The sequence below is a fragment of the Coregonus clupeaformis genome, unplaced genomic scaffold (genome assembly GCF_020615455.1).
Source record: "Coregonus clupeaformis isolate EN_2021a unplaced genomic scaffold, ASM2061545v1 scaf0949, whole genome shotgun sequence".
In the NCBI taxonomy this organism is placed as follows: domain Eukaryota; kingdom Metazoa; phylum Chordata; class Actinopteri; order Salmoniformes; family Salmonidae; genus Coregonus; species Coregonus clupeaformis.
In genome coordinates this window covers 130,168-157,278 of record NW_025534403.1, presented here as the reverse complement: position 1 = coordinate 157,278, position 27,111 = coordinate 130,168, and the positions used below count along the sequence as shown (strand labels likewise).

The 27,111-nt window shown below is 45.7% G+C and overlaps 1 protein-coding gene across 2 annotated transcripts in view; it reads left to right on the top strand.

The window, feature by feature from the left end:
- LOC121558019 (furin-1-like) overlaps positions 1-27,111 on the top strand; it is an 84,707-nt gene that overhangs the window by 47,253 nt on the left and 10,343 nt on the right. For both annotated transcript variants that reach the window (XM_045217166.1, XM_045217165.1), the window contains exons 3-9: positions 3,347-3,445; positions 9,138-9,233; positions 11,944-12,072; positions 12,269-12,345; positions 21,564-21,652; positions 24,011-24,183; positions 26,468-26,680. In XM_045217166.1, the coding sequence (XP_045073101.1) occupies positions 3,347-3,445; positions 9,138-9,233; positions 11,944-12,072; positions 12,269-12,345; positions 21,564-21,652; positions 24,011-24,183; positions 26,468-26,680 (876 nt within the window). The remainder of the gene's footprint in view (positions 1-3,346; positions 3,446-9,137; positions 9,234-11,943; positions 12,073-12,268; positions 12,346-21,563; positions 21,653-24,010; positions 24,184-26,467; positions 26,681-27,111) is intronic.

The window sequence follows — 27,111 nt, the reverse complement described above, 5'->3', positions numbered from 1 at the left end:
CGTCTTACTCAGTGAGGTCACGGCCAGGGCAGCAGCTGTGATCCTGCCGGTGACCTTGTTTCAACCAGGGCCCCGTAGCGCCCCACTGCCCTCCGTCAGGTCGTTAGTGCAGCTCGTTCTCGATTAGGGTAGCTGTAATGCTGAGCTGTAATGCTGCGTTGTTAGGCCCTGCTGGAGTGCTTTCTCCTTGAGTTCTGTTCTGAACTAGTCCATTCACTTGTGGCAAGAAACTTCTCTACATTGCCGCACTTCCTTTTTTGTCTGCACTTTCTAGAGATGGTGTCAAGGCGGTTCAGTTAGTTTCCTACTGACACTGAGCTCTGAGAGCAGCTGAAGTGTGTGTTTGGTGGTACAGTAACTCAGACAGGGTGTGTTTACTGCAGTGCTGTCAACCCCCACCCCTGATGCTGGGTCAGACTCTCCAGGAACTCAGCTGTAACTCATGAAAATAGCTGTATAAACAGTGATAGAGGGATTACATGTGCTGTATTTACATGTAGCCTTCTATATATAAATACTGTTTGATGATGAATACTGATGATCAAATTCCTTGTGACTTAATGGAATCACAATGAGATTAATGGATTCTTATGTATATCCTCATGAATCCATAAGTCAGAATGAATTGGATGTTTCATCCTCCAAACATGTTTTTTGTTCCTTTTACACACGTCAAACTCATTCCACGGAGGGCCAAGTGTCTGCTGGTTTTCACTCCTCCCTTGTACTTGATTGATGAATTAAGGTCACTAATTAGTAAAGAACTCCCCTTACCTGGTTGTCTTAATTGGAAAGAAAAAACAAAAACCCGAAGATACTAGGCCCTCCATGGAATGAATTTGACACCCTGCTTTAACAGGACATGTTGTCTGGCTTCTGTCTTCACACCCCCTCATGTATAATACGGGCTGATTTACTTTTGTAAAATTATGTCTAAATATGTAAAATATCTCTTCAACATCAAATTTGCAACTTTTCTGTTTACACTAGCCTGGGATGTGGTGTGGCCAAAGCCACATTCCTGCTTCATGTGAGTGCAGCTATTAGCATAGTATATAAACAAACAAAACCAAAATTGCAATTCAAACTATACAGGAACTTCTCATCTAAACCATATTGCACATAGTGTTGCACACTTGATTCAATGCAATGATTCACAAATGTGTGGACATTTTAAAAGCCTTTAATTTTCTATGACTAACGGAGCAAAAATGCTGTCTGCTGGTATAAAGGTAATTAAGGTAATTCTTGCAGGTGCATGTGGTGTGGGAGAGCCTTTGTCTTTACACTGTACCACTCAGAGGGGGGGATGTCTCCAACACCCCCCCCCCCGGAGCAGGGTTTCGCAGGGTTCCCATTAGGAGAATGTGGCGCCGGACATTTGAGAAATGTACCGGACCCATATGCTTTGTGTGCATAACCTGATTAGGGCGTCCACCCACGGTGCTCAGAATTACAGAAATTACATTTAGAATATGGTCATTCATATTAACAGAACATGCAAGTCGAGGATGGAAAGATGTGCTCTCCTTCTTACCGAATTCTGATGTGCACTTTGAACATGTTAGAATAACTGTCCACATTTACTTTTCCTCAGCCAACAAGACGAGTAATGAACAGATTTTCCATGTCTGTATGCTGTACGGGTGTGATAAATAAGATACATAACGAATAAAATGTACACGCACCAATTTAATTCCACTAAATTATGCAAAGTAACCTATAGACCGATAAACATGACAAGTCAAATGTATTTCCATGGACTGGTATTTCCACCAATGAATAGGCTAAAAAGCATTATTTCGCAATTTGATTTTTTCTTCTTCTACCGGCGCCAATTTTATTTATCGGACAAAAGCCGTCTTTTACCGGCTAACGGAAACCCTGCCCCGGAGGTAGTGTGGGAGACACTACACAAGTATCTCTCCTGGACCTAGTTTGTATCATCTAAATAGTGTAAAGAGGCCCTTAATCTATGATTTCCTACCCACTTCTCTCTAACAATGCAAATGGAATGCCTTATTTCCTAACATGTAGTGCATTTGTATTTATTATGATCCCAATTAGCCAAGGCAGCAGCTACTCTTCCCGGGTCCAACACAAAAAGGCAGTTATACATTCTAAAAACATTACAATACATTCATAACAGATTTCACACAACATATTAAGTGTGTGCCCTCAGGCCTCCCTCTACTACCACATCTATAATACAAATCCATTCATTATGTTTACCTTGTCTCCGCACTACTTAACAATCCCGCTGAAAGCTGTTTACCTCTCAGTGACTCCTGTGTATAGTACTTATGTTATCGTGTGTTTGTATGCATGTGTCTATGTTTGTGTTGCTTCACAGTCCCCGCTGTTCCATAAGGTGTATTTTTATCTGTTTTTTTTAAATCTAATTTTACTGCTGGCATGAGTTACTTGATGTGGAATAGAGTTCCATGTAGCCATGGCTCTATGTAGTACTGTGCGCCTCCCATAGTCTGTTCTGGACTTGGGGACTGTGAAGAGACCTCTGGTGGCATGTCTTGTGGGGTATGCATGGGTGTCCGAGCTGTGTGCCAGTAGTTCAACTTGTATTTGTGAGAGGTATTGACATGTTGAATGAACCGAGCTGTCTGTTTGAACTACTGGCACACAGCTAGGTTCATTCAACATGTCAATACCTCTCACAAATACAAGTAGTGATGAAGTCAATCTCTCCTCCACTTTGAGCCAGGAGAGATTGACATGCATATTATTAATGTTAGCTCTCTGTGTACGTCCAAGGGCCAGCCGTGCTGCCCTGTTCTGAGCCAATTGCAATTTTCCTAAGTCTCTCTTTGTGGCACCTGACCACACAACTGAACAGTAGTCCAGGTGCGACAAACTAGGGCCTGTAGGACCTGCCTTGTTGATAGTGCTGTTAAGAATGCAGAGCAGCGCTTTATTATAGACAGACTTCTCCCCATCCTAGTTACTGTTGTATCAATATGTTTTGACCATGACAGTTTACAATCCAGGGTTACTCCAAGCAATTTAGTCTCCTCAACTTGCTAAATTTCCACATTATTCATTACAAGATTTAGTTGAGGTTTAGGAAATGATTTGTCCCAAATACAATGCTTTTAGTTTTTTAAATATTTAGGACTAACTTATTCCTTGCCACCCATTCTGAAACTAACTGCAGCTCTTTAAGTGTTGCTGTCATTTCAGTCGCTGTGGTAACTGACGTGTATAGTGTTGAGTCATCCACATACATGGACACACTGGCTTTACTCAAAGTGTGATGCTGATACACTGATGCTGCATCAGCGACGTGTGTATGGCTGGGATTAATGACTGTGTTTGTGTCTGTCTGCAGGTATTTGGTGATATCTATCACTTCCGGCACCGTTCTGTGGAGAAGAGGTCTCTGTCGGATCACCGAGGGACGCACGTCCGTCTACAAAAAGAGCCTCAGGTAAGACACATTGGGAGGAGGGGTGAGTGTGAGGGTGGGTGTGTGTAGATGATGGTGGGTGGGTGAGTGTATCAAAGCGGTTGAGGAGGTTGAGAGTGAGTGTGCAGCAAGAGAGGGTGGAGGGATGTGAGTGTAGGGGAGGATGGGTTATATCAATAACATGACTTCACCAGCCGCTACAGAGGGTGGGGGTTGGATTGGGCGTGTTGAAAGATGATGAATTAGTCTAGAGTCATACTGTAATGCACCTCCCATTAACAACACAGGCAGTGTGAGAGGTGATGGGGGGCAGTATGTGAAAGAGGTGGTTGAGAGTCACTGTACTGTAGCTAGGTTGGATGAGTTAACTTCTATTCCATAACATGACTAGAGGAGCCGCAGGTACTTCATCACCATCTGTGGAGCGGCCATTAGGCAGGCAGCGGGGGTAAGGGTCAACGCAGAGGGGACCACAGTGAGCTAACAACCACAGGGCAGAGTGCCAGAGACCTGAGCTCTCATTTATCACCCACTTTTAATGGATGTCTCTGACACCCTACAGCATCTGCCTTGTCTGTTTCCTTTCCTTAGGGCTGGGAGGTGAGAGCATCCTAAACATGCTACTCACATACACACATGTATACTGTGATAGGCTATACTGTGGTGTCTAATGACCCCATTCTCAAACCACCTCTGAATAGATTAGGTTTCCAGTTTGGTTTCTAATGCCTGTCTTGTCTGATGATTTTTCTTCCACTCCTATTGTGGGTGTTTGAGTGATGGGGCCCTGTTTAAAAGGTCTGTGATTTAGTGTCTGGGGCTGTGTGTATTCCACTCCTCTGTGGTCTCCTGGTCTCACGTTTCCCTCTGTAGCTCTTTGGGCTCTGGCTGTGCTTCCATGGCTGTGAAAGGTGAGCGTTTGAACTGCGGCACAATGAATGTCCTGCCATCTGCAGCAGCCCCTCAGAACCGCTCCACTGTTTGTCACTCAGCGCAGCTCAGGTCCAGATGAGAAGATCAGAGAGAGGGCTTGTAACACAAACCCACAGACTAATGTCCAGGAAAAGCTAACATGCACACGCACACACAAACGCAGATATGCACAAAGACACACACACACACAGTCACACAGTCACACACACCACTAGTTCTAACTAATGTTGGTGCTGCTGTGGGCTGGTTCTGTAATTGGGGCGGCTGGGTCAGCGAGAACCATTACCAGCCTTAGTCTCTGCTGACAGTTCACATGCTGTACAAAACGCTGCTTTAAAGGTTTGCAGGACTTGCTGATTCAGAGGTACTCTTCCCCTCCCATTTCCAAAGAACAGAGATGTGTGTATAATTGAGTATGCATTCTTATGGGGGTGACTAGGTTTGAATGAGCAAGACCTGCGGTACTGACTAACTGACATCCCCTGGGAACCCACAATTGAAAATCCCCTGAAACTATAGGGTGTCATGGGAAGTCTATTGTGTGTTAAGGTAAGGACTAACGGCTTCTGCAGTCTGCTAGTGGACACGTCCCCTGCCCAGTCCTGTTCCCGCTGACTGTAGAGAACCCATGTTTTGGTTTCCCAGCATTATGGGAGGTCATTCAGCCAGCGAACTGTGTGGCCAAGTCTCGCCGCTGTTTGTCTTGAGCAGGTGCACGGTGAGAAAAGCGTTGTGTGGCCTATCTCCACTTACCCTTAGCAGCACGGCACCAAAACAACACTGTTCCCGCCCCAACCCCACTCCTCCACCCACCCCTCCGCTCACCACTTAACTGACGGGATTTCCTCTCTCGCCGCCACTCCATTTCCTGTTGTTGAATTCCTTTTCTCCCAGAGCACCTCAGAGAAAGGGGAGCCTCCCTGCACCTCCCTCCCTCCTCTCCTCAGGTCAGCCCTGTGGCCTACAGAAGTCACACTGGGGGAGATGGATCCCAAACAAAAGGAGCAATAAACCCTGCTCAAAGACTCTCACATTACTGTGGACTAAACGGCCAGGGACTCTGCCAAATCTCAGTCTGGCTGACTGGCTGCTCATTCACATCTAATGGTGATGCATCGCTCTAATATTGTCTAGCTGTTGTAAGACCATTGCTGTAGTGAAATTGTGTTACAGTTAGGCTTAAACGATATACCCATAGAAATGCCATCAATACATCAATCAGTATTACCACCTAGAGTTTTTCCTGGTCAGGCCATGTGGTCAGGGAAAACCCCTGGACCTAATCATTTTACAACCCATACAGCTTCCTTTGCTACAGCTATGTAACACTACAGCCATGGTAATGGTGCTCTAGCTGTGGTTGTTGCTTTGGTGTTGGCCTAAGGTTGTGTTATGTTTGGTTGTGTTGATGTTTGTATATGGAGGGGAATAGAAGAGAGCAGGAAGGAAGACACAGAGACCTGTCTGCTCAGTATCTGCTGGACAGCAGCGTTTAACCAAGCAGCCGGGGTCCTGTATGTGAATGGTCTTGAGCGAGGAGAAAAGCTGTCTCAGATAGCTGGCTTCCGGACCCATTTATAATGGAGATCTTATCTGTTAATCGCTAGCTGGTTCCCTCTGTTCTGTTCCACCTCACTCGGTCTGTTTAAGAATTCTTGGAGACTCCCTCTCTGGCTCGCGCCAGAGATTTCTTTCAAACATTTGCTTAATTATCTCTGTTTGCGATAGGGGAACTTTGGCAAAGGCCTTTAAGCGTAATGAACATTGGAAACGTCTGTCTTTCCTGACTGAGGATCGGATGGTAATCTGTGGTAAACTAAGAACTCACAGAGACAAAGTTAACTTCTCTTGCCTTATTGTGTTGATTTTAAATCCGTCCATTCAAAATGTTTATTCACTCCCTGTCTCATATGAAATACTTTAATTTTAATTTTCTCCGTGTCAGGACTAACACAAGCCTCATTAATGCTGTTTCTGGGGGTGATCCGTTAGGCTAATAGAAGGGAGCAGTCATATGGAAAGGATTGGTTGCTCCAAGTGAGGTTCAGCCTACCCATCCTCTATGCAGTCAGGCACTACTGATAACCCTGATTTAGCTACTCTGGGACGCTCTGTCATGGCTGACCTGTTTTAATCAATAACCTCAGAGATACTGACGCTGTCTGAGCTTAGCAGACTGTTCATTAACAGTCCAAAACCTCAATTTCTCATCTCATCTCCCCTGGTTGAACTGGATGGAGGTTTTCCATCTGGAACATCAAGGTAACAAACTATCAACAGTGTTCTTTCTGGTTGTACTGTGGTTGGCAGAGTTCATGAAAGCAATGACAGGCTCCATTGGCCAAATGCAGACGGTAAACAGTGTTGCCCTGAGTTACCATAGAGACTGTTGTTTTCATGTAAAGTGAGGTTTCTCCCTAATGACTTACGTATGTTCTCCGTACACACACCACATAGTGAGCCCCGTACCAGCAGCTAATCTGCATGCCTGACTGAGTGTGCTTGGGCTGTGATTAAGGGGTCTTGTAGCGGGCCTTGTTAATGCCTTGTTTGCAGGAGCGCGAGCCCAGACTGTGGCACGGCACAATTACAGGGGTCCGCTCCCTCCCTCTTTTGGCCCTCTCACTCTCCGCATGGCTGACCTAGCCTCATTCTGTGGCCGCCAGTAAATCGCAGAGTAAGAGACTTAACAGTGAGGGAAAAACCATGTGGCTCCTGGCCATGCAATATTACTGTTTCCTTTATGAACATTGTTTTTGATGACCCCAGTCGCCTCTGTCTTCATTGTTCTGTGGGGAGTGTAAAGCTGATGACTGGATGAAGGGAAGAAAGAGGCAAGCAACACACTATCTACCCTGTGTTCCATGACTGCAGCCAGGATTAGAGACCAAAGGAAACTGTGTTGCTTCCTGACAGGAAGCCCCATGGACTCATGGGTAGTGGAGTGAAGTCGGATGGTACATCTCAATAGTCTAACGTGGCTTGCTCTCATCTCCTTTCCATCGCATGCACTGACATTAAACTGGGACAGCAAATTCCTGGTAGGCATCCTGTCATTTTGCTTTCACCTACCTTAGCATCAGTGCAGAGATGAGGAGACATGGAGGGGAAGCCTCTTATATTGTGATGTCCCCATAGACTGACCTGGGAGATTGGTTCAGCCTCCCTAAACCTCTTCTCCTATCCATGCCCCACTATTTCATCTGGACAGGCAGGGGATTTTACCTGCTGTAGGACATAGACAAATCACCCATGTTACCTCTGTTTTCATATCGCTGCTGTCAGTACAGTAGCACCCCACCCACTGTCCCCCACTCTTCTTAGTGTGTTGACCTTGTGAAGGGGGCACCCATTGTGGAAGCATCTGCTCCAGTGTGATTCTGTACAACTGCCAACCAGCAAGGGGCTTTCAACACGGATTCATGTAAACACGTCCGATTCCCCCCATTAAAAAAAACTCCTGTACACCAATTATTGGTTGGAGGGCAGCGCATAAAGGTGTGTGCTGTGTCGGTAGTAACCTTGGTGTTATTGACGCTCTTGTGGTTTGAGCTGTTGGCAGAGAGTTGCCTGTTGTGATTCCTGGTTGTCCTTCATGCCTGCCTCTCTGTCCTTGCAGCAGTCGCTTGTCTCCCTGCTGCAGCTTCTCTTCCACATCCCCCTCTGCTTGTGTCCCTTTCACCCACTCCACTGTACAGGGAGACAGCAGCTCGTAGATGGGGTGCGACGCAGGGTTGTCGCTGTGTGCAATCTGCCTCTGTCAACACTTTCTGCAGCATGCCGGCCGGAACTCCCAGAGAAGAATAGCTCAAATCAAATGTTATTGGTCACTTACACAGTTTCTAGCTCCAACAGTGCAGTAATACCTGGCAATAAAAATAAGAAATAAAACACAATGCAAAATGCACACATAATCCAGAACAATCCCTCCCTCCCATCCCAGCCTACTGTTATTACCAGGGCTTTGTGTGGGGAGGCAGAGCAAAGCAAGGAGGGAGACTGAGGACAAAGACTGGGTGTCGTAGTGTGTTCTTCTGTGTGTCTGTGTATATCCTCCTTTCTATGTTAATGTAGATTTTAGTTTGTGCCTCTGTCTGCGTTAATGTGATTTTGTGTGTTTCTGTGTTCTTCTGTCTGTGTGTGTGTGCGTGGCCCCCTATCTGCCCTCATCTAGCTGTTTTAATTATTCTCTGTTTATCTCTCTCTGCTCTCGTCCTGCTCTGCTTGATGAAGTTAGATTTCTCTTTCATTCTGGGGAGACGGTGACCCTCATGTTCCCTCCTGATCATCATTATTCCTTATACCCTGTACTGATTGTCTTCCTCTAGTATATTGAGTGCCGTATTAGCACGGCTACTTCAGTAATGTCCCTCCTCTGGTTGAAATCCGTGTTACTAATAGAGTAGTGGTGTTCCCATCCGCGTATTAGCATGGTGAGCGAGTCTACATAAAGATGGAATCCGCAGTAGGGGAAACGGCGCCACTGTCTGCCCCACAGCTTCTGTTATTGTTTTTGTTTTGTTGACGAAGTGGATGTGAGGAGCGTCGCCCAACGTGGTCAAAAAAATTGCAGGACACATTCTGCTGCTTCTCGCCAGTGCAATGATGTCTGAGGGGAAAACACTGTGTTCGTTGTTTGTTTCGCAAACGGACATGGAAATTTCACCATTAAGGATTCCAGCTTTAATGGATTGCCCACGCTGAATGTAATCACGTCTCTGTTTGATGCCATGACTGATGCCTTTCTCTGTGTGTGTGTGTGTGTGTGTGTCTTCCTCAGGTGACGTGGGCAGAACAGCAGGTGGTGAAGAGTAGGAAGAAGAGGGACATCTACACGGAGCCCTCGGACCCCAAGTTTACCCAGCAGTGGTACCTGGTGAGTAGACCAAGTCTGGCTGACATTTAACAATCTTTATCACTTTATTATCTCTCAATAGGACAAATATGAGGAAGAATGTGTCTCAAATACATAAGGAGAGAAATCAATACCCACTCTCAGCGCTTCATTGCTGTCATAAACAAGCCACAATGGCTTCCTCAGTGTATGGACTGAAGTTTCAAAAACAACCTCTCAGACAACCTCAGACGACTGCCCATTGCTGAAGCCACTGTGTTGTCAGGAGACAGACAGTTCAAACCTTTTCTCAGTTGATCAGTAATCCCTCCATGTGCTCGGTTGTGTGCCCTGTTCTGTCTGGATGCACAGGGCTTTATAGAGCCAGTCTCTTTATTAAAATGGAAATGACATAAGAGCCCATACAGTGTCACAGCAGGGCCCAGCGTTCTGTTTGATCTGTCTGCCCATTCTCAATAACTCAGAGTGGATAGTTCCCTGTTGGCTGAGTAAAACATTTTAGTTTACTCTATTCAATAGACTGTATTAATATATGGAGGCCCTTTGTCTGAAGGAGTGGATGCAATAAAGTGTCTTGGTTAATGTAGAATGGACTGCTTAATGACCATGGTCTTTTAGGAGTCCATTATCAGAACGGCATACACATTTGGGTTTCCAGTCTTAAATTGAATTCATCTATTTATTGTATTCCCCAGACAATGGCACAGTCCCCAAACGAGGCAGTGAATACAAATAAAGGACTGAAATTAAACCAGTCTGTTATTGCCTGAATGTATCATCTTAAATGCAAAATGACACACTTTGACTTTGAGAAGGTTACACAGTCTGATCCAGTGGTCCATGAAAGAAACGGTGAGATAAACAAGTTGTGATTTCTCTTCACTTTGCTCCACCTTTAATTAGTCTCAAATAATGTTCCAGGCAATATAAAATAGTTGATTGAAATTCTCAACAAACAAACATTCCTCGCTTACTCTCCAACACGCTCACACTGGAGCTGAAGCAAATCCAATTTCCCCCATGTCCCCGAGCTGTTGTTGGGGGGAGGTGGGGTGGTGTGGATACTGGCGGCTGACTTCACTAGTGTGACTAGCTACATTTAATTCCCCTCCGGAGTTCACAGCTCTGTCGCACACAGCTTGCTAGCTAACTCTCCAGGCACACTGATTTGACTTAAGTAGTTTACTATCACGCTACAGAGGGAAGCGGGGAACCTGGGGCCCTGCGATGGAGAAGTATAGCTGGTGCCGTTTGCTGTTAGTTGGTTTAGTAAGGGTACTGTGTAGTGAGGTACTAGGAGTAGAGAGTATGCAATGAGATTGTGGTGAGGGTGTAAGGAGTGTAAAAATTGTGAAGTATTTGGGTTTAGTGGGAGGCTGTAGCAAAAGTGTAATAATATTGTAGTGTTTATAAGGGTATAGTGTGCATGTAACAAGGGCGATGTCAGGCAAAGCAGTGTTCTAGAAGGGGTGCTGCTGTATGAGAGTTTGAGCCTAGTCTGAGTCTGAGCCCTGTTCCCCAGGTGGATCTCGGCGGTAGATAGTATTTGTGTATTACCGTCAGTCATTAAGACGAGTCTCTGACTGGTCAGTTTACACTGTGTCTCTATGATAAGGACATGGATAAACTCTTCTGCTACTTCCTCTGCTTATTCATATGTGTAACAGCAGCTCATATCACTGGTCTGTCCCTCATGGATAAATGATGGAAAAAGCTCAAAGCACGGTGTGAGATTTCAAAGGCAGTAAAGTTTGTTAATGTGCCAATGTAATGCAGTAAGAATGGTCAATTATAAAGAGGTATAGGAAAAATACAGAAATACTAAATGTCCAAGACCATTACAAGAAACTGGAGAATTTTGAGGGTAATTCCCACTTTTGAGTCAGATTTGAGCTGGATTTTCTGAGTGGGATGATAATAATAATAATATAATATAATATGCCATTTAGCAGACGCTTTTATCCAAAGCGACTTACAGTCATGTGTGCATACATTTTTACCTATGGGTGGTCCCGGGGATCGAACCCACTACCCTGGCGTTACACAGATCAAAGCTTTGGCCATGGTTATCTGACACCGAAGGCCTTGGTATCTGACACTGAAGGGTTTGGATGAGAGGAAAATAGTAGGAAGACATTTTCAGACAAATTACATTCAATTGAGGCAGCATTTTAGAGAAACGGCTGTGTGAGAATTGAAAGGCATCAAACATGGTATTTGACCAAAGGTCAAGTTTGATGTGGAGAGAATACCAAAAGGCCTGTGTAGAAGTCTCTCTGTACCATTACCCTGCTAGCTGGTTGTCCACTAACAGAGACACTCAGGGGGTGGCTCTGATGAGAGATGTATGCAGGGTCTGGTCTGGTCTGTCTGGTCTGGGACTGATGCTCCATGCTGAGTGACGAGTCTCTTTGTCTGCCTAGCACCACAGGATATGGTAAGTCTGTCTGGTGCCACAGGATGCCGTCTGCCTCCCATGGGGATGTTGTCATTTTCTGTTAGGATTGATGTCTAATGCAGTCTGACACATTTCTCCTGGGACACATCAGCCGAACATTCATCTATATATTTCTGTTTGGAGACGATCACGGGATATTTTTTTATTTCATAGTCTAAAATAATTTGATCATGCAAAGATAAGTTCATTAATTGCTAGGTTTTTATTATCTCACATGTATTGTAATGGATCTTTAGACTCCATTGACTGGTCTTGGTGTTTTCCCCTCCACAGTACAATGCTAATCATCGTGACCTGAATGCTAAAGGTGCGTGGGAGCTGGGCTACACTGGGAAGGGAGTGGTGGTGTCCATCCTGGATGATGGTATAGAGAAGAACCACCCAGACCTTATATCAAACTATGTGAGTATCACATTACCCCTGGCTTCAAGGCTGGGGTTGCTGCATCTAAATAGTTTAAGATGGCCTCCTTTCCAAGATCCATGTTGATGAGGAGAGGAGGCCATTTTGGACTATTGGTATTCACCCCTAGACTTTTACTCGTACTCCTCTTATCATAGATGAGTGATTCTGATAATCTCTGTCTGCCTGCCTGTAGGACCCAGACGCCAGCTATGATGTGAACGATGGCGATCCAGACCCTCAGCCACGATACACACAACTCAACGACAACCGGTAAGACCCTGATAAGAAAGACACTGTATCAGTGATGGCTGAATTTGATCTCATCCGTGCCTAACTTGATTCTTTATACAAATCTCCTGTTGACATCAGTGCATGATTAACATGGAAATCCGAGTCACGTCGTGTGCCAATCCCACGTTATGATTCAGTTCTGAGAGAAGAGTCATGTAGGATGGTCCTTATATTAGGCAATACTTAACGCATCACACAGGAAATGTCACGCCTCTACATGAATAGGCTGTTTCATTGTGATGTCCTCATAAAAATACTGTCATTCCTCATGATAGTCAGGTGGGTGTGTGGTTCTATTGGAGAAAGAAAGAGCTGGAATAGCTGGGGGGGTGGATAAGAGCGTCTGCTAAATGACTAAAATGTAAATGTAATGGAGTGAGTTATGGACACCGTCACTCTGCCTTGGGTCCAGGTCTGTCAGCTGAGCCAGTCAGGTATTGGGCTGCCCACTGCTGTTAGATCATAGCTTCTCTGACTGAAAAGAGAAAGGGAAATGCACAGATTGAAGTAGTAGACTCTTAGAGGGCCGGAGAACATCTCAATGTGTTTTGGGTCTCCCCACAATCGAGGGCAAGCATGTGCTTTAGTCTTAAATCACCCAGCTGCTACCAGGGCATTTCTGTGGCCTAGTTAAGTGGAGTAAATCTCCTGGGATGAAGTGAATACCTCCATTTTCCCTTTTTTTCAACACTTTTTTTTTTTTTTATTTTGTTTAGAAGAAAGCAGCTTTACTGCAGGGGCCTGAGCAGATAGCATTAAGACTTGTTTACTACCGCCCCCGATGTTTTCCCTGCTGCCCTGAATTGATCGAATTAATTTCATCAGCGTTAACGAAATGCGACAAATCTCCTGGCTCTGGAAAGGCCTGCTCCTCTCATTCCGCTCCCCTGCATGCTTACCCTTTCTGACTTTAATTTGGGATTTTCCATAATCTGCTGTTTTCGGGCTGCTAGCCAAATACCCTTTTTTTTTTTTTATATATCTTGAGGCTAACCATAATTGGTGATGACAGGCAGAGAGGGTTATAGTTAAGGTCTCCAACTGAGACTGCATGGGTCTGGAGCAGGCACTGTGCACATGGAGGCCAGACTGGTGTAAGGAGAGATGGAGATGGCCTCAAGTAAAACAACAGTGCAAACATTACTTCCTACACTACTGTGTATAGCCATAAGTCTTGAGCCTCCTGCTGTCAAAGAGAGAAAGTGAAACGGCACAGTAAGAGCTAACGCCAATGGAGCTCTGCCACTGACCACGCGAACACACACACACACACACACACACACACACACACACACAGAGCATCCGATATTATGATTCCCCCAGCATACACACAGAGCCATACATTATGATTCCCCCAGCATACACACAGCCAACAGACAGTTGATTCCCCTATCCCACACACACACAGTGCAGTAAATGCCTTTGGACTGAGAATCCTCCTGGCTTGTCCTCTCTTCCCTGCCTAGCTCACCCAAGCGCTTATCTCCAGCCGCCCAGCTCTGCCTTGCTTCCCCGTGGCAGGACTGAGGTGTGTGTGTGTGTGTGGTCATTCGTGTCTCTGTGTGTGGTGTGTGTGTGCGTGCACAATGTGTGTGTGTAACTGCATGGGGTTGGTGTAGGCGCGTGTGTAAACACCCTGTGGGCAGGCTGGAGCTCTGTAAGGCTGTGTAAGGGCCTGTTCCCTGCAGAAAGCCCAGCTCTGTTCCCCTCCATAAAGCTCCCTTTCTTCCCCTGTGTGAGGAGCGCTCCTCTGCAGCAATGTGGCCATTCAGCCCCGTGTTTGTCCAAGTCAACATGTGATCTGGCCCTGTGGCTCTGCAGCCTTACTGTCTTAGACCAGGATGCTCAGTCTCTCTAGGGGCCTCTGCTGCGAGCTAAAATTGGAATTGAGGGGGTTTTCTTTTTATGTATTGAATGTTTCCCAAAATACCCATCCTCAGCTGGGAGTGGCAGGCTTTACAGCTAGATCTAGCACAGGATAATCTCCACAAGATTTGAACTGAGGTTATCTTTTTATTGATTTTGCCAACGGAGGCTTTTCTGTTATTCGAAGCATTTGGTAAAGCAGTGGGAAGTAGACTTGAGGTATTTTTTTTTTATCCTGAAAGAAGCTGATTTTATCACGCAGTGCTGTAACTGCTGTACTATGGCTGATATAATGCTATTAATATATTCATTAAAAAGAGTCAGGGAGTTGGCTAATTTGAATTTGCCACTTTGAATAGTGCATTACATTAAGTTGGCTTGCTGCAAGATACCATCAAGGACAAGAAAGTTAGATGAACTGTACTGTAGTTGTACACACACAGTAATGTAGCTGTATATTGGGTGAACATTGGGGATATTGCTGGTATAGCTTCAATCAATAGCCGTAAGTGTTTGGGCTTCATCATCTGACCACCTTTTCTCAGGCCTCCAGGGTACCAGCGCTCGGTGTCTGGTAGAGTGCAATAGAGGAGGCGTGTGTTTGTGTGTAATCTTTGCTTTCAGTTTCCACTATATTACTGTCACATGTCAGGTTGTGTGCACACAGCTTGAAATGTCTAGTGCATACACATGTTTGTGTCTGTGCCACGGCTGTAGGGGCCAGGGAAAATAGTTCCATTTATGTTATATAAGTTTGCATTCTGACAAATGCTGCTATTAGTTAGAGGAGGAGAATGCTTGTTCTTCATTACAGCCCATAATTTAAATCACTCTTCCTAATGTGCCTGGTCGGCAGTGTTGGGAGGAAGGCTCTATTTATCAGGAACACTCCACAGCACAACCCAGGTTGATTCATTTTACACCGTCTCAGATGAGTTACACAAGATGTTTGCTTTGTGTTCCCCCTCTGCCTCTGTTCATAAACACTGGAAGACATTTTGTCCTGTAGGTCAACTCATTAGTCAGCTGATTAAATAGGAGCGGGGCCGGAGCAGTTTTCCAGATTTACCTCGGGCGGAGGCCCGGCAGGCAGGCAGCAGTGAGCAGAGAGACTAATGATCAGCTGGGGCCACTGGCCCAGCCTCAGAGAGCACAAATGATTTTCTTCTCAGTAATTAATTCAGGTTAGGAAAAACAGAGCGAGTGAAAGGAGCCAAGCTATCAATAGCCCAATATGGCATCTGAAAGAGAAGAAAGAGCTCTCACACAAAGACAAACTATAGCCCAGGCTCAAATGGCACCCTATTCCCTATGTAGTGCACTGCTTTTGGCATCAGTCAAAAGTAGTGCGCTATGGGGAATAGGGTGTCATTTTAGATTTGAACCAGGACTTCTGTGGACTGGACTGTATTTTACAGCTTCCAATTGCACCTGCCTTAGGAAGTTTCACCATGTTACGCAACAATAATAGGTCTAACTTTATGTATGGCCTGAAAGGACGCAATGGCTGTTAGCACTGTGTTTGCTCTGTTGGAACCGTTCTTTTATGGAGCCTCTAAAGTTCCACCTGTAGATTTTCCTACATAAAAATATTTGTCTCGTTAATTTGTTTATTCCATTATGTCTCTTTTCTTATAACAGTTGGCTCCGTTTGAAATATTGTGTCTTTATGGAAGTTCCACCTGTGGTTTTCCCCTCGTATAAACATTTATTATGCTAATGTAAAGACCTTTTTTAGGAGGCAGCTGGTTGCCATGGGGATGTGAGCACCAAATTGGCTGTATCTTCCCGAAAGTTCGTCATACTGTAGCATTATAGTTTCAGCACACCAGTTCCACACCAGTATGGGAGCCTTGTTCTATCGAAACTGATAACTATTAAATATGAGTTCCAGCTAAGGAGAAAGCCAAATCTGCATTCTCACAGCACAATAATAATGTTGTTTTAGCTTACCATGGAAATCAGCTTTCCTGTTTTATTTTAATATGCCCTTAGGTTAAGTTAGTCCAAACTTCTGAGAAGTTTGTCTCGTTCCTCTCCTAGTTTATCATTCCAACACCGTCTACAGTATCCTATCCTCAGTTTACCTTTATGTATTACTTTCTGGCCAGCCCAGTTGAAAACTGGCTTTGTCAGTGGTGTTGACTAGCGGTGGAGATGGCCGTGTCTCTGCTCCAGTAGTTCTGGTCATGCTGACCTGCAGCTCCTCAGGGACCAGCCTCATTTCCTGCTCTACTGCAGCCCAGACAATGGAAGGATGGAGTTGCCCCTTCACACTGATCTTAGGTTAGTTTTTGAGTTTTCCCCCTACGGGTGAGGTTTTGGGCATGGTAAGCTGATCCTAGATCCGTGCCTAATGGTAAATTCTGCCAGGAGGAACGGCCAGGTAGCGGTCTGACGGAGATGGATTATTTGACTTAATGTAGTTTTCAATTAAAGCAAGGACAAAGACAATTGACCCAATGTCATTACATAAAAGTAGAATTAGCCCTTGGACTAATTCAATGTCAGTTTTGAGTTCTAGCCTAGGATTGGGGGAGCGGATCCAAGATTTGTGCCCGTTTTCCACCTACAGTAGAGCAATTACTCAGTTAGTTAATGTTTCAAAGTGACTTTGGTGAGGTATTACCCTATGGGTTTACCGTAGTGCCTGGCACTGCCTGCCCGCTTTCAGGTGAGTCAGTGTTTAAGACTCTTCGAGTAGGTGTTTCCTCCACACAGTGATGTGACGCAAGTAGGGCTGTCTGTTCTCGAAATGGATGCTAATCTAATGGTTAGCCTTGGGGTAGCTGTGTGTAAGTCTGACTGAGTCTTCTCTCCAGACATGTGTGTCTGTAATCAGATAATGGCTGTTGTGTTCAACTCATTGACATGGCTTTTTGTTGCTGTTATCCTCCTAGATAAATATCACTATTGTGTAGAGACTGCAGAGCATTGTTACACAATTAGCCAAAGATTCAGAGGATATTATTAATGCTGTGGCTGCGAATACAGAGTTTTCGCTCCCGCCCCCGCCCCGCCCCTCTTGAAAACCTACAGATCCGGATCATGTTCTGCACATGTGCATAAAATAAATTCTATGTTGCTGCTGCTCACACGCCACCTCCCTTCACATTCCTCTCTTTACTCACCCTCTTCTGAACCATGATGATAGCCTATGTCTCTGCCTCATAGTTCTGAACAGCTGAAATAAAACCCCTGCGGCGATTTGAACGAACATTCAAGGCCATTATGAAGGCTACAAACGTCTATGTCTGTTGTAACATATATTACAGTTGCACAAGCAGGACACAGTCCCTACACATTGCATTGGAGCAAAAACAATTAGCATTTTGTGTGATGATGTAGGCTAATCTTTGTAGTTGCTGCCATATCGTAGCCATTGGCCAGAATTGCTAAAAAAGAACACTACTACTTTGACTGCCTGTCTGCCTCCTGCTTATCCGATGTTTGCTATGATGACGAAACAAGAACATTAAGAACATAAAAATCGCCAATTAGACTGCGTGTCTGTGTCTTGCTTGTGTGTGAAATGCTGCCTAAATGGCTGCATGTAACTCCCTACTTGAGTTTTGCATTGGGGCAAAAAGCAATCTGCAAGTTTGTACGAACATGTTGATCATTTATTTTGTGTACAATGCAAATAGCTGCATGTAGCCTAACTCCCCTACTGAAAAAAGAACATGAAATTGCACTTATGCTTAATAACCTACTGAGGCATGGAATGCAATAGTTGGAACAAGTTTATAGGCTACACCAGACAAAGGCGTTCATCGCTGATCAAGGAGATTTAAGTGGCAGTAGAGCTCTGAGCAGCAGCTACGAAGGCAGCGGAGTGGGCAGCAGCTCCGTTTGTATAAAAAATCCAGCACATGCGCAAAAATCTTTAGCCACAGCAAATCGGGTTTCCAGAAAATCCAGAACCGCAGCCACTCTGTATTTTTAACCTCAAATATGAGACCATCTCGTGTGTGTGTGTGTGTGCGTGTGTGTGTGTGTGTGTGCGTGCGTGTGTGTGTGTGACTCCGACAGAGATTATAAACATTGTTATTCAGCATGCCTGTAACAGATGGTCCAGGGATTGGATCAGAGCTGATCTCATTACGAACAGTAACCGTTGAATAAAACTGAAGGGATAACCATAATCCATTACTGATGATGCACCTCCTCTCTACATACTTTAGTTTATCATACCAGCATGGTGTGATTCAGTCTTTGTGTTGAACGTGAGTGTCAGTGTATTCTTTCATGAAATATAAGATGGAGGCCGACCTACTCACACGAATCAGTGTCTGAGCCCAGGCAGGTATATTTAGTTCATCTACATTATATAGCATTGATGGTTGTTTTATGGTAGGCGTTTAACTGCACACTTTACAGCAGTAATATAAAGTAGAGTTAAACTTTCTGTCCTCTGGTCTGTGACTGATGTTAAGTGAGTCTGCCAGTGTGTCAGATCAGTCCAGGCTGTGTTTCAGATCAGTCCAGGCTGTGTTTCAGATCAGTCCAGGCTGTGTTTCAGATCAGTCCAGGCTGTGTGTCAGATCAGTCCAGGCTGTGTGTCAGATCAGTCCAGGCTGTGTGTCAGATCAGTCCAGGCTGTGTGCCAGATCAGTCCACGCTGTGTGTCAGATCAGTCCACGCTGTGTTTCAGATCAGTCCAGGCTGTGTGTCAGTGAGACGTGTCAGGGGGATATTGAGGCTCTGCGATGTTCATTTATCTCACTGTGACTTGGTGATGAAAGATGGCGAGATGCCCTCCTCCTCCCCTGTTTGAGTGAGAGACGTCATTTTGTTCTGCCAGAGTGGAGCGCAGTGTGTTTTGATAGGCCAATTCATCTGAGCCCCCTCGTATAGCCTACACCAGAGCTCTGCTCAGTAACAACCTCTGGAATCACACAATAAGGTTGGGTTCAATCCCATGTCAATGCCAGGCTGAGGCAATGCAGGAAATCGATCAATTGAAATTCAATTTGGCGGCATGTAGCCTAGTGGTTATGAGCATTGGGCCAGTAACTGAAAGGTCGCTGGTTCGAATCCCTGAGGCAACTAGGTGAAAACTCTGTCAATGTGCCCTTGAGCAAGGCACTTAACCCTATTTGCTCCTGTAAGTCGCTCTGGATAAGAGCGTCTACTAAATGACTAAAATGTAAAATGTAAACCGAACATTGTCATAGAAAATTTTGAGAATGTTCTGTTTGTTTGTGTGCTTCCATTGGATCAGGAAATGAGTTGGAAGGGACCTTGACTCTGGCCAGCTGGTTGGACCCCGAGTGGTTATTAGGCTGGAAGCCTGGAACATAGTATAACAGCGTTCCACTTACCTTCAGAGTTACAGATGTACACTGAGTATACGAAACATTAGCAACACCTTCCTAAAGAACGTGTCAGATACTGTAGATCTAGGTGGATATGTATCTGTCAGAGGCAGATATGACTGGGAACTCAGAAGACAGACGGGTGTTGTTATGAGCTTGGGCTTGCCCTACATCCTTTCACAGACACCTGAGCTGTGCCATATCATCTGCTGCATCGCTGGCCCGCATTCCTACCGCTACAAAGCGATGGATCACCTACAAACACTGCCTGGACAGAGACTAACATACCTGCCCTGGAATGAAAGTGGAGATTAAGTGAATTGCCGATCTTCCATTGTCAAATTCACACTGATAGCGGTATACTAGCTGCCAGCCTACGTGTGTGGCTGTGTTTTCGCTTACCTTTGTCGTGTGTGTGTGTGTGTGTGTGTGTGTGTGTGTGTTTCAGTCTTTTAGAAGTGTTCTTTGCCTCAGATCTGGTCTTCATGACCCAGTCTTCTTTGAATTACCTCTACACATTCTACCCAGCACCAGTCAAGCATGTGGTTAAAATGCCCTCTGGTCCTGCAGTTAATCCAGGTCCCATGACACTTGTTAGTGGGACACTGAGCACTCAGGGGTAACTCTGACATTAACCTTTGACCCACAGCTCATAGCTGTGTCTAAAGAGATCTCAGGCAGATTGGTTGATCCACTGCCACAGTGCAGCGCTCTCTGACCCTCTTGTTTAACGAGGCCTGGTCTCCGCCCTGTGGGTTTAATGAAGGGAATACATTAGCCTAGCCTAACGCCCATCAGTCAGGCCTGGATAAATGAGGTTAAAGTGTTGCGGAGGTTGTTGGAGTGCAGCTGACCCCGAGATCAAAGAGCTGTTTGTCTGCCAGAATTAAATGGCAGTTACAAGACGTCCCACTATAAGACAGGGACTGGAGGCATTAAGTCTCTTTCATATTCTTTAATTGCTCATCGAGGGCCATGGCTAACAGTTTGCATATGCTGCTGCTTTCATAGAGCTATGGTGGCTCAGTCTCAGTGCTCCATAGAGCCACATGCTGAGACCACGTGCAAGTTATCAATGGAGGATGTCAGTCTCTCTCAGCCAACTGGGGTATTTCCCCTGGGCTATGATAGGACACCATAGTACTGGTTTATTTACTCTGCCTGAATGGGAGCCTGCTGGCTGGGCTGCGTTCCTGGGCAGTGGAGCTGCTCTCTGCTGATCTGGTGTATCCTAACCCTGGCATTATCCGCACCCACTGAGTGTCCTGCGATCCGCTGGGGAGCCGGTGGTTTGGAGGACGTTTAGAGTCCGTGCCCATCCGGTGGAGCAGAGGAATTAACCTGACTGGAATGTGGTGGTCCGCATTCTCCACAGATCCCCTGCAGCGCTGAGAGGGAGAGATCAAACCGGAGAGCCACAGACCCCATGAAAAGCTATTTTGTGGAAATGGCAAGTCTAATTCGTTTCCCCCACCTTAAGATGGTAGCATGTCAGCTCATTTTGCCTGTCCTCGCTGCCGGCAGGCCCCGCGGCCCCAGACTCAAGGTCTGCTGGAAGGAAACAGTCTAATGTTTCGTGACCCACACTCGCTCACTGACTGACTGACTGACTGTTTTCCTCTGGGCTACAGCAAAGTCGGAACAGCTGAGAGGCAGCCAGAGCCAAGGACATGTCTACATGAGTTAGTTTTTTGTCGATGGCCATCTTAGACCACAGTATCGCAGGTAGCGCATTCCTACATAACCTCCTGTATCTGTTCATTTACTCTCTCTAAGAGCTCCATTTATAGATAATGCACACTTCCTGGAGACAATGATGTAGTTTGTAGCTAATGTACACTGTGTTTATATGGGTAAAACACATCAAGATGAGGACTTAAATTCTCTCTTTCTCTCCCCCTCGTTCTCTCTCCCCCTCGTTCTCTCTCGTTCTGTTTTTCTCTCTCGCTCTTTCTTTCTGTCTCTCTCTCTCGCTCTCCCTCCCTCCCTCTCTCCCCCTCTTTCTCCATCCAGGCATGGGACTCGTTGTGCAGGAGAGGTGGCAGCGATGGCCAACAATGGGATCTGTGGAGTCGGGGTGGCCTACAACGCCAAGATTGGAGGTACAGTACCATAGAACAGAGGGTGATTGATGTCTCTGTTTCTCCTCCATTTTGTCTTTTAATTCTTCACGTTTTCTGACTGCTAAAACAGCTGAAATACCCATGGGTGCTGCCTCTGTACTATTCTGAGCTCAGTTGGAGCGGGAGTTGCTCAAGGGTAACTCTTCCTCCTCCTCCACTTTTGGCCCAGTGATGAGTGATGCTCTATGAACATTAGTTATGGTGTGTGTGTGTGTGTGTGTGTGTTTGTGAGAGTGAGAATCTCAGTGTGCAGCGTGGCTCCTCTGAGCCCATGCCTCAGTGTAAGCGTGTGTAATCCCTTTAATTAGAGCCATCTCTTTTATCCAGTCAATTCATACTCTCATCTCATTAACCCTCTGCTTGTTTTATCTCTCCATGCCGCTGCATGTTTCCAGCTGTCACAGCCGGCTAAATCCAACCCATGGTTTTAGTCCTTATTGGTCACAACATCCAATATCTGTCTGCCGCCGCTTCTCTACTGTCAGGAGTAGTACTGTCTCATTTAAACCATGAACACACATAGAAGTCTTATTCGGTTAGTCGAAAGAGAAAGTCTGCAACAGGAAGTAGTAGTGCTGAAGTAGGAGTGCTGAAGTAGGAGTGCTGAAGTAGGAGTGCTGAAGTAGGAGTGCTGAAGAGGCTGAATGCAGGAGGTTTAACAACAGTGCATGCCTCCTGCGTTCAGCCTCTTCAGCACTACTACTTCCTTTATAAAGGTAGACTCTACACTGGGCAGTGATTAAACCCTGTCTGCCTTGGAACCTGCGTATTAATGAGATGGTTAATGAGCAGCAGCCTCTGCTCACCTTCCCCATTCAGAGGATAGAAACTTTCTGACCAACCACAGTCCTTCCAAGACTGTAGCAAGGGTGCTCTGTCAGGCGTAAAGGAGAGTGAAGCAGAGGAACAGCTGTGTGTGTGTGTGTGTGTGTGTGTGTGTGTGTGTGTGTGTGTGTGTATATGTATGTATGTGTGTGCGTGTGTGCGCGTGCAACCTACCTACCCGCGGGCTTGGCCCAGTCCGGCAGCTGTCTGTTAATAAGTGAGTAGAAATACTCACTTCTATAAATAAATATTTAATTTCTAGAAAGGCCATACTGTGGAGGGCCTATTGCACTGCCCCTCCACCAGCTCTCATACCATACACACCTACACACACACACACACAACTATGTCTTTCTATACTTGTGAGGGCTTTTTGTGGACCAACAATTGATTCCCATTCAAAATCCTATTTTACCCCTAACCCTAAACCTAACCGCTAACCCTAAACCTAACCGCTAACCCTAATTCTAAACCTAACCCTAAACCTAACACCTAAGCCTAAAATAATTTTTTTACAAGTGAGGACCAGCAAAATGTCCTCACTTCTCTGAATTGTATTGGTTTATTATTTAAGTATAGTAAAACGTACACACACACACACACACACACACACACACACACACACACACACACACACACACACAGAGAGAGATGAATCTAATATCCTATCACTATATGGCAGTGACTACCAATGAAAGGCAGGTCTTTGTCATCCTACCACTATTCCAGAGCACAAACCTTCCTGTAAGCTCAAGCTTTGGCCTTAAGATTTAGAAAGCTATATTGGCTTCAACCCACCTATATAAGAATCCCTGTGTGTTGGTGGAGGTAAGGGGTAGCAGGGATGGGCGCAGCGCTCCCCAGATAATGGGCTATCTCCTCCTATAAAACCATTTGCTCGTTTCGTTCTGAGCTCTACGGGAACCCTGAGTCGGTGCTCTTTGGAGAACTTCAAAGGGCCGAACTTTGTTTGTTTACTTTAACCGGTATGAGGGCAGTATGGAGTAATTTGACTCTCCATGCATCAAAGCAGCCAACGCATTTGTTTTGAAGATGTCTGCCTTCGATTTCTCAGCTTTCTGTCTGTGCTGGTCTGGGATGGGGGTGAGGAGAGAAAGAGGATGAGGAGGCTCCGAAAACTGACCTGGAGGCTGGCAATACAAAACTTTCTAAATTGAATTCAGAGTTGATGGCTTTAATATACAAAAAGCGCTGGCATATCCCAATTCAAGTGTCCCTCTTCTGCAGAGAGGATTTGTGCAAAGAAAAGTCCACCCAGATTCAAACTTTAAATCTGTTTTCTGGGGAGGGAAACAGAATGTTCTCATTTATCACCTGTAAACAATCCTTAAGTATCAGGAGAGCTTCTTCAGATCTAAGGCTTATTTATCACCAACTCTGCTGCTGACTTTTCCTACTGGAGGCTTTGGTATTTGAGTTTAACCTCACCTCAAAGAAAAGGAGTAGATGGTTATTAAATAAATGTGTACAAATTTGTACGTGTGTGTGTAGGAGTGCGTATGCTGGACGGCGAGGTGACAGACGTGGTGGAGGCCCAGTCTCTCAGTCTGAACCCACAGCACATCCACATCTACAGTGCCAGCTGGGGCCCTGAGGATGATGGGAAGACAGTGGATGGACCTGCCAAGCTAGCCAAGGAAGCCTTTCTGCGCGGCGTGACCGAGGTTTGTGTGTAAATATCTGTGTGTTCTGGGCCTCAGTTGTGTGCCGCGTTGCCCCCATTTCAATGCCTCCCTCATGCATCAATAGTTTGTGTGCGACTTCCTCTACACACAGGCAGTAATTATGTATTGAACTATTCAACCATTGAAGGACAAAGGCGGCTTGAACAACGCAAGCACACTTTATGACCCTGACGATTATGAATGGGGGAATTTGATTTAGTCGCTGTGGAAATATCAGGCTTTCTAAACACTCTAAGGATAGAAAATAAAGGCCTGAACAAATACTATAGGAAAAAGAATCCTCAATACAAAGCACCAAAAAGATTGTACATTCATAATAATAATTTCCCTTCACATAACTACAGTACCACAATTGTATCTGAGTGGAAGCTATTGAGAGGGGTAATGCCGACATCTGGGTGATATTTGTGTTATGAGAATATCTCATTAAAAAGCCATTGAGCTCAGGTCACGTGCAGATTTTCTTCTGCATGTGAAATGCTAACAGATGTAAATAGTTCATGGGGCTTTAATGTTAGTGTGGCAGGATTCAGAGAGAACGAAGTCTTAGTTCCAGCTCCTCTGTCTCGCATGGACTTCCGGGCACAGCAGAGCGTTGGCATACTGCCAACCCTAAGACAGTGACATACTGCCAGCCCTGAGACATTACCGCTCACTGTGGACCGCTCACTGTGGTGTGTGTGTGTGTGAGAGAAAGAGTGTGTGTGTGTGTGTGTGTGTGAGAGAGGGCGTGTGTGTGTGTGAGAGAGGGCGTGTGTGTGTGAGAGAGAAAAGAGCGTGTGTGTGTGTGAGAGAGAAAGAGCATGTGTGTGTGTGAGAGGGAGAGCGTGTGTGTGTGAGAGGGAGAGCGTGTGTGTGTGTGTGTGTGTGAGAGAGAGCGTGTGTGTGTGAGAGAGCGTGTGTGTGTGTGTGAGAGAGTGAGTGAGGTGAGTGAGTGAGTGAGTGAGCGTAATCGGTGCAATGCTAATTAGGCATTTTGATAACTACTTAAAGAGCAGGATGGGGAACTGACCTGGTCTTTAGTGTCAATATGAAACAGTAGCTGCTTTGCTGAAGGCTCTGTGTCTTTAATGGGCTTCTTACTGTATACAGCCTCCACCAAACAAACATGTGATTACCAACGCTTTCAGGCCATACTATATTCTCTATTCAATTCAATCTTCTAGCTACTGTAGGCTGTGGGGTATTTGAATTCTTTATATCCAGTATGAAATTCCTGAGTATAGTAAGCACTCTAGTTCTAGTTCCTCCTATAGAGCCCAGCCAGTGTAGTGAGTGCCTGAGAGGGCAGTGTAGACTGTTAACCCAGTCTGGATGTCGTAACCATGATTGGTATGTAATTACTCATGTTCCTGATATCAGCTTTTGTTCAATCATAGTCTTTGTATGTGTGGGAGTCCAGGGAGTGTAGCAGGTGTGTACAGTGCATGACTGAGTGGAGGGAACAGTAAGCATGCAGACTGCAGACGTATTGGGGCCATATGCCAGGCTCTCTGTAGTGTACACATGGGAGCCTGCATCCATCTGATCCCAGCTCTAAGGGTAAGGGGGTGTGAGCGAGCCAGTCATAAAGCATAGAGCCAAGCCACAGAGAGCCAGGGCCAACGGGCCATTCAGACAAAGAACCATCAGACCTTATTGGGCAAACCGCATCAGAGGGCCGTTACTGGTGCCCTGTCTGCCTCCCTTTATTACAGGCCTGTCAAATAAAAAGCATATGGGCATGTAAACACATACTATTCTATAGGGAGCCATTGCATCATCAGTAGCTCCAGTCTCTGTCGGTTACACTGTTCTGGATGGTTGCGTGTGATGATCAATGGGGAGAGGTTGCACCACCCAGCACAGTAGAGCATTTTGTGGGACCGTGATATTTATTCATTGTGAATGCTGAATAGCGCAGATGATTTATTGCTCCAGGTTTGTTGACATACAGTCCCTGTTGTCTTGTATTGCTGCCGTGGTACATTAAAGCTCTTTGGATTCAAAGCGTCTGAGTGATCACACGGTCCTGTGCTGTCTGGATGAGCTGTGGCAGGCCTTTCAGAGATGGACCCTGTAATGAGTTGTGCTGTAGTATCAATGGGAATCTCATTTAGATTGAATGACACTCGGTGATCCCCTCTTTCATTAGCTGTGCCATACCAAGATACACATGCATCTGGTCATGTACGTCTGAAAGGCCTGTCTAGAAGCCTTGTGGTTGTCTAGGTTTGTTATTGACTGTTCTGTCTGTCTGACTGTCTCCCTCTCCCTCCTCTAGGGTCGTGGGGGCCTGGGCTCCATCTTTGTGTGGGCATCAGGGAACGGCGGACGTGAGAAGGACAGCTGTAACTGTGACGGCTACACCAACAGCATCTACACCCTGTCCATCAGCAGCTCCACCCAGAACGGCAACGTGCCCTGGTACAGCGAGGCCTGCTCCTCCACCCTCGCTACAACCTACAGCTCTGGCAACCTCAATGAGAAACAGATAGTGAGTTCAGTAGACACACACACACACACACACACACACTTACAGTGGCAAATGGAGCGGGAAACGGATTGTGATTAATAAACATACTGAACGTACACGCACTCACTCCCATTGTGAGAGCCATGAGGAGAATGGGTAGCATTCATCTGTACAGTCTGAAAATGGGCATGTCAGAAAGCAGAACATTAAACTGAGTGTTGGTGTGCATGCAGGGTGGAAGAGTGTGTGAGTAGGGGCTCCTGTCCTGTGAGAGTCTTGTGCTCTGTGGTTCCAGGGCATCAGTGGTTATATGTTGCTAACTGCAATGTGAGATCACACAGCTTCCACTAAGCTTTGAAGAGGAGGAAGTCTATTTTACAGCATATTAGTCAGGGGAATGGTGTGTGTGCTTCAGTGAGATGTATGGATGGAAACGTTTGATGTATAGCCAG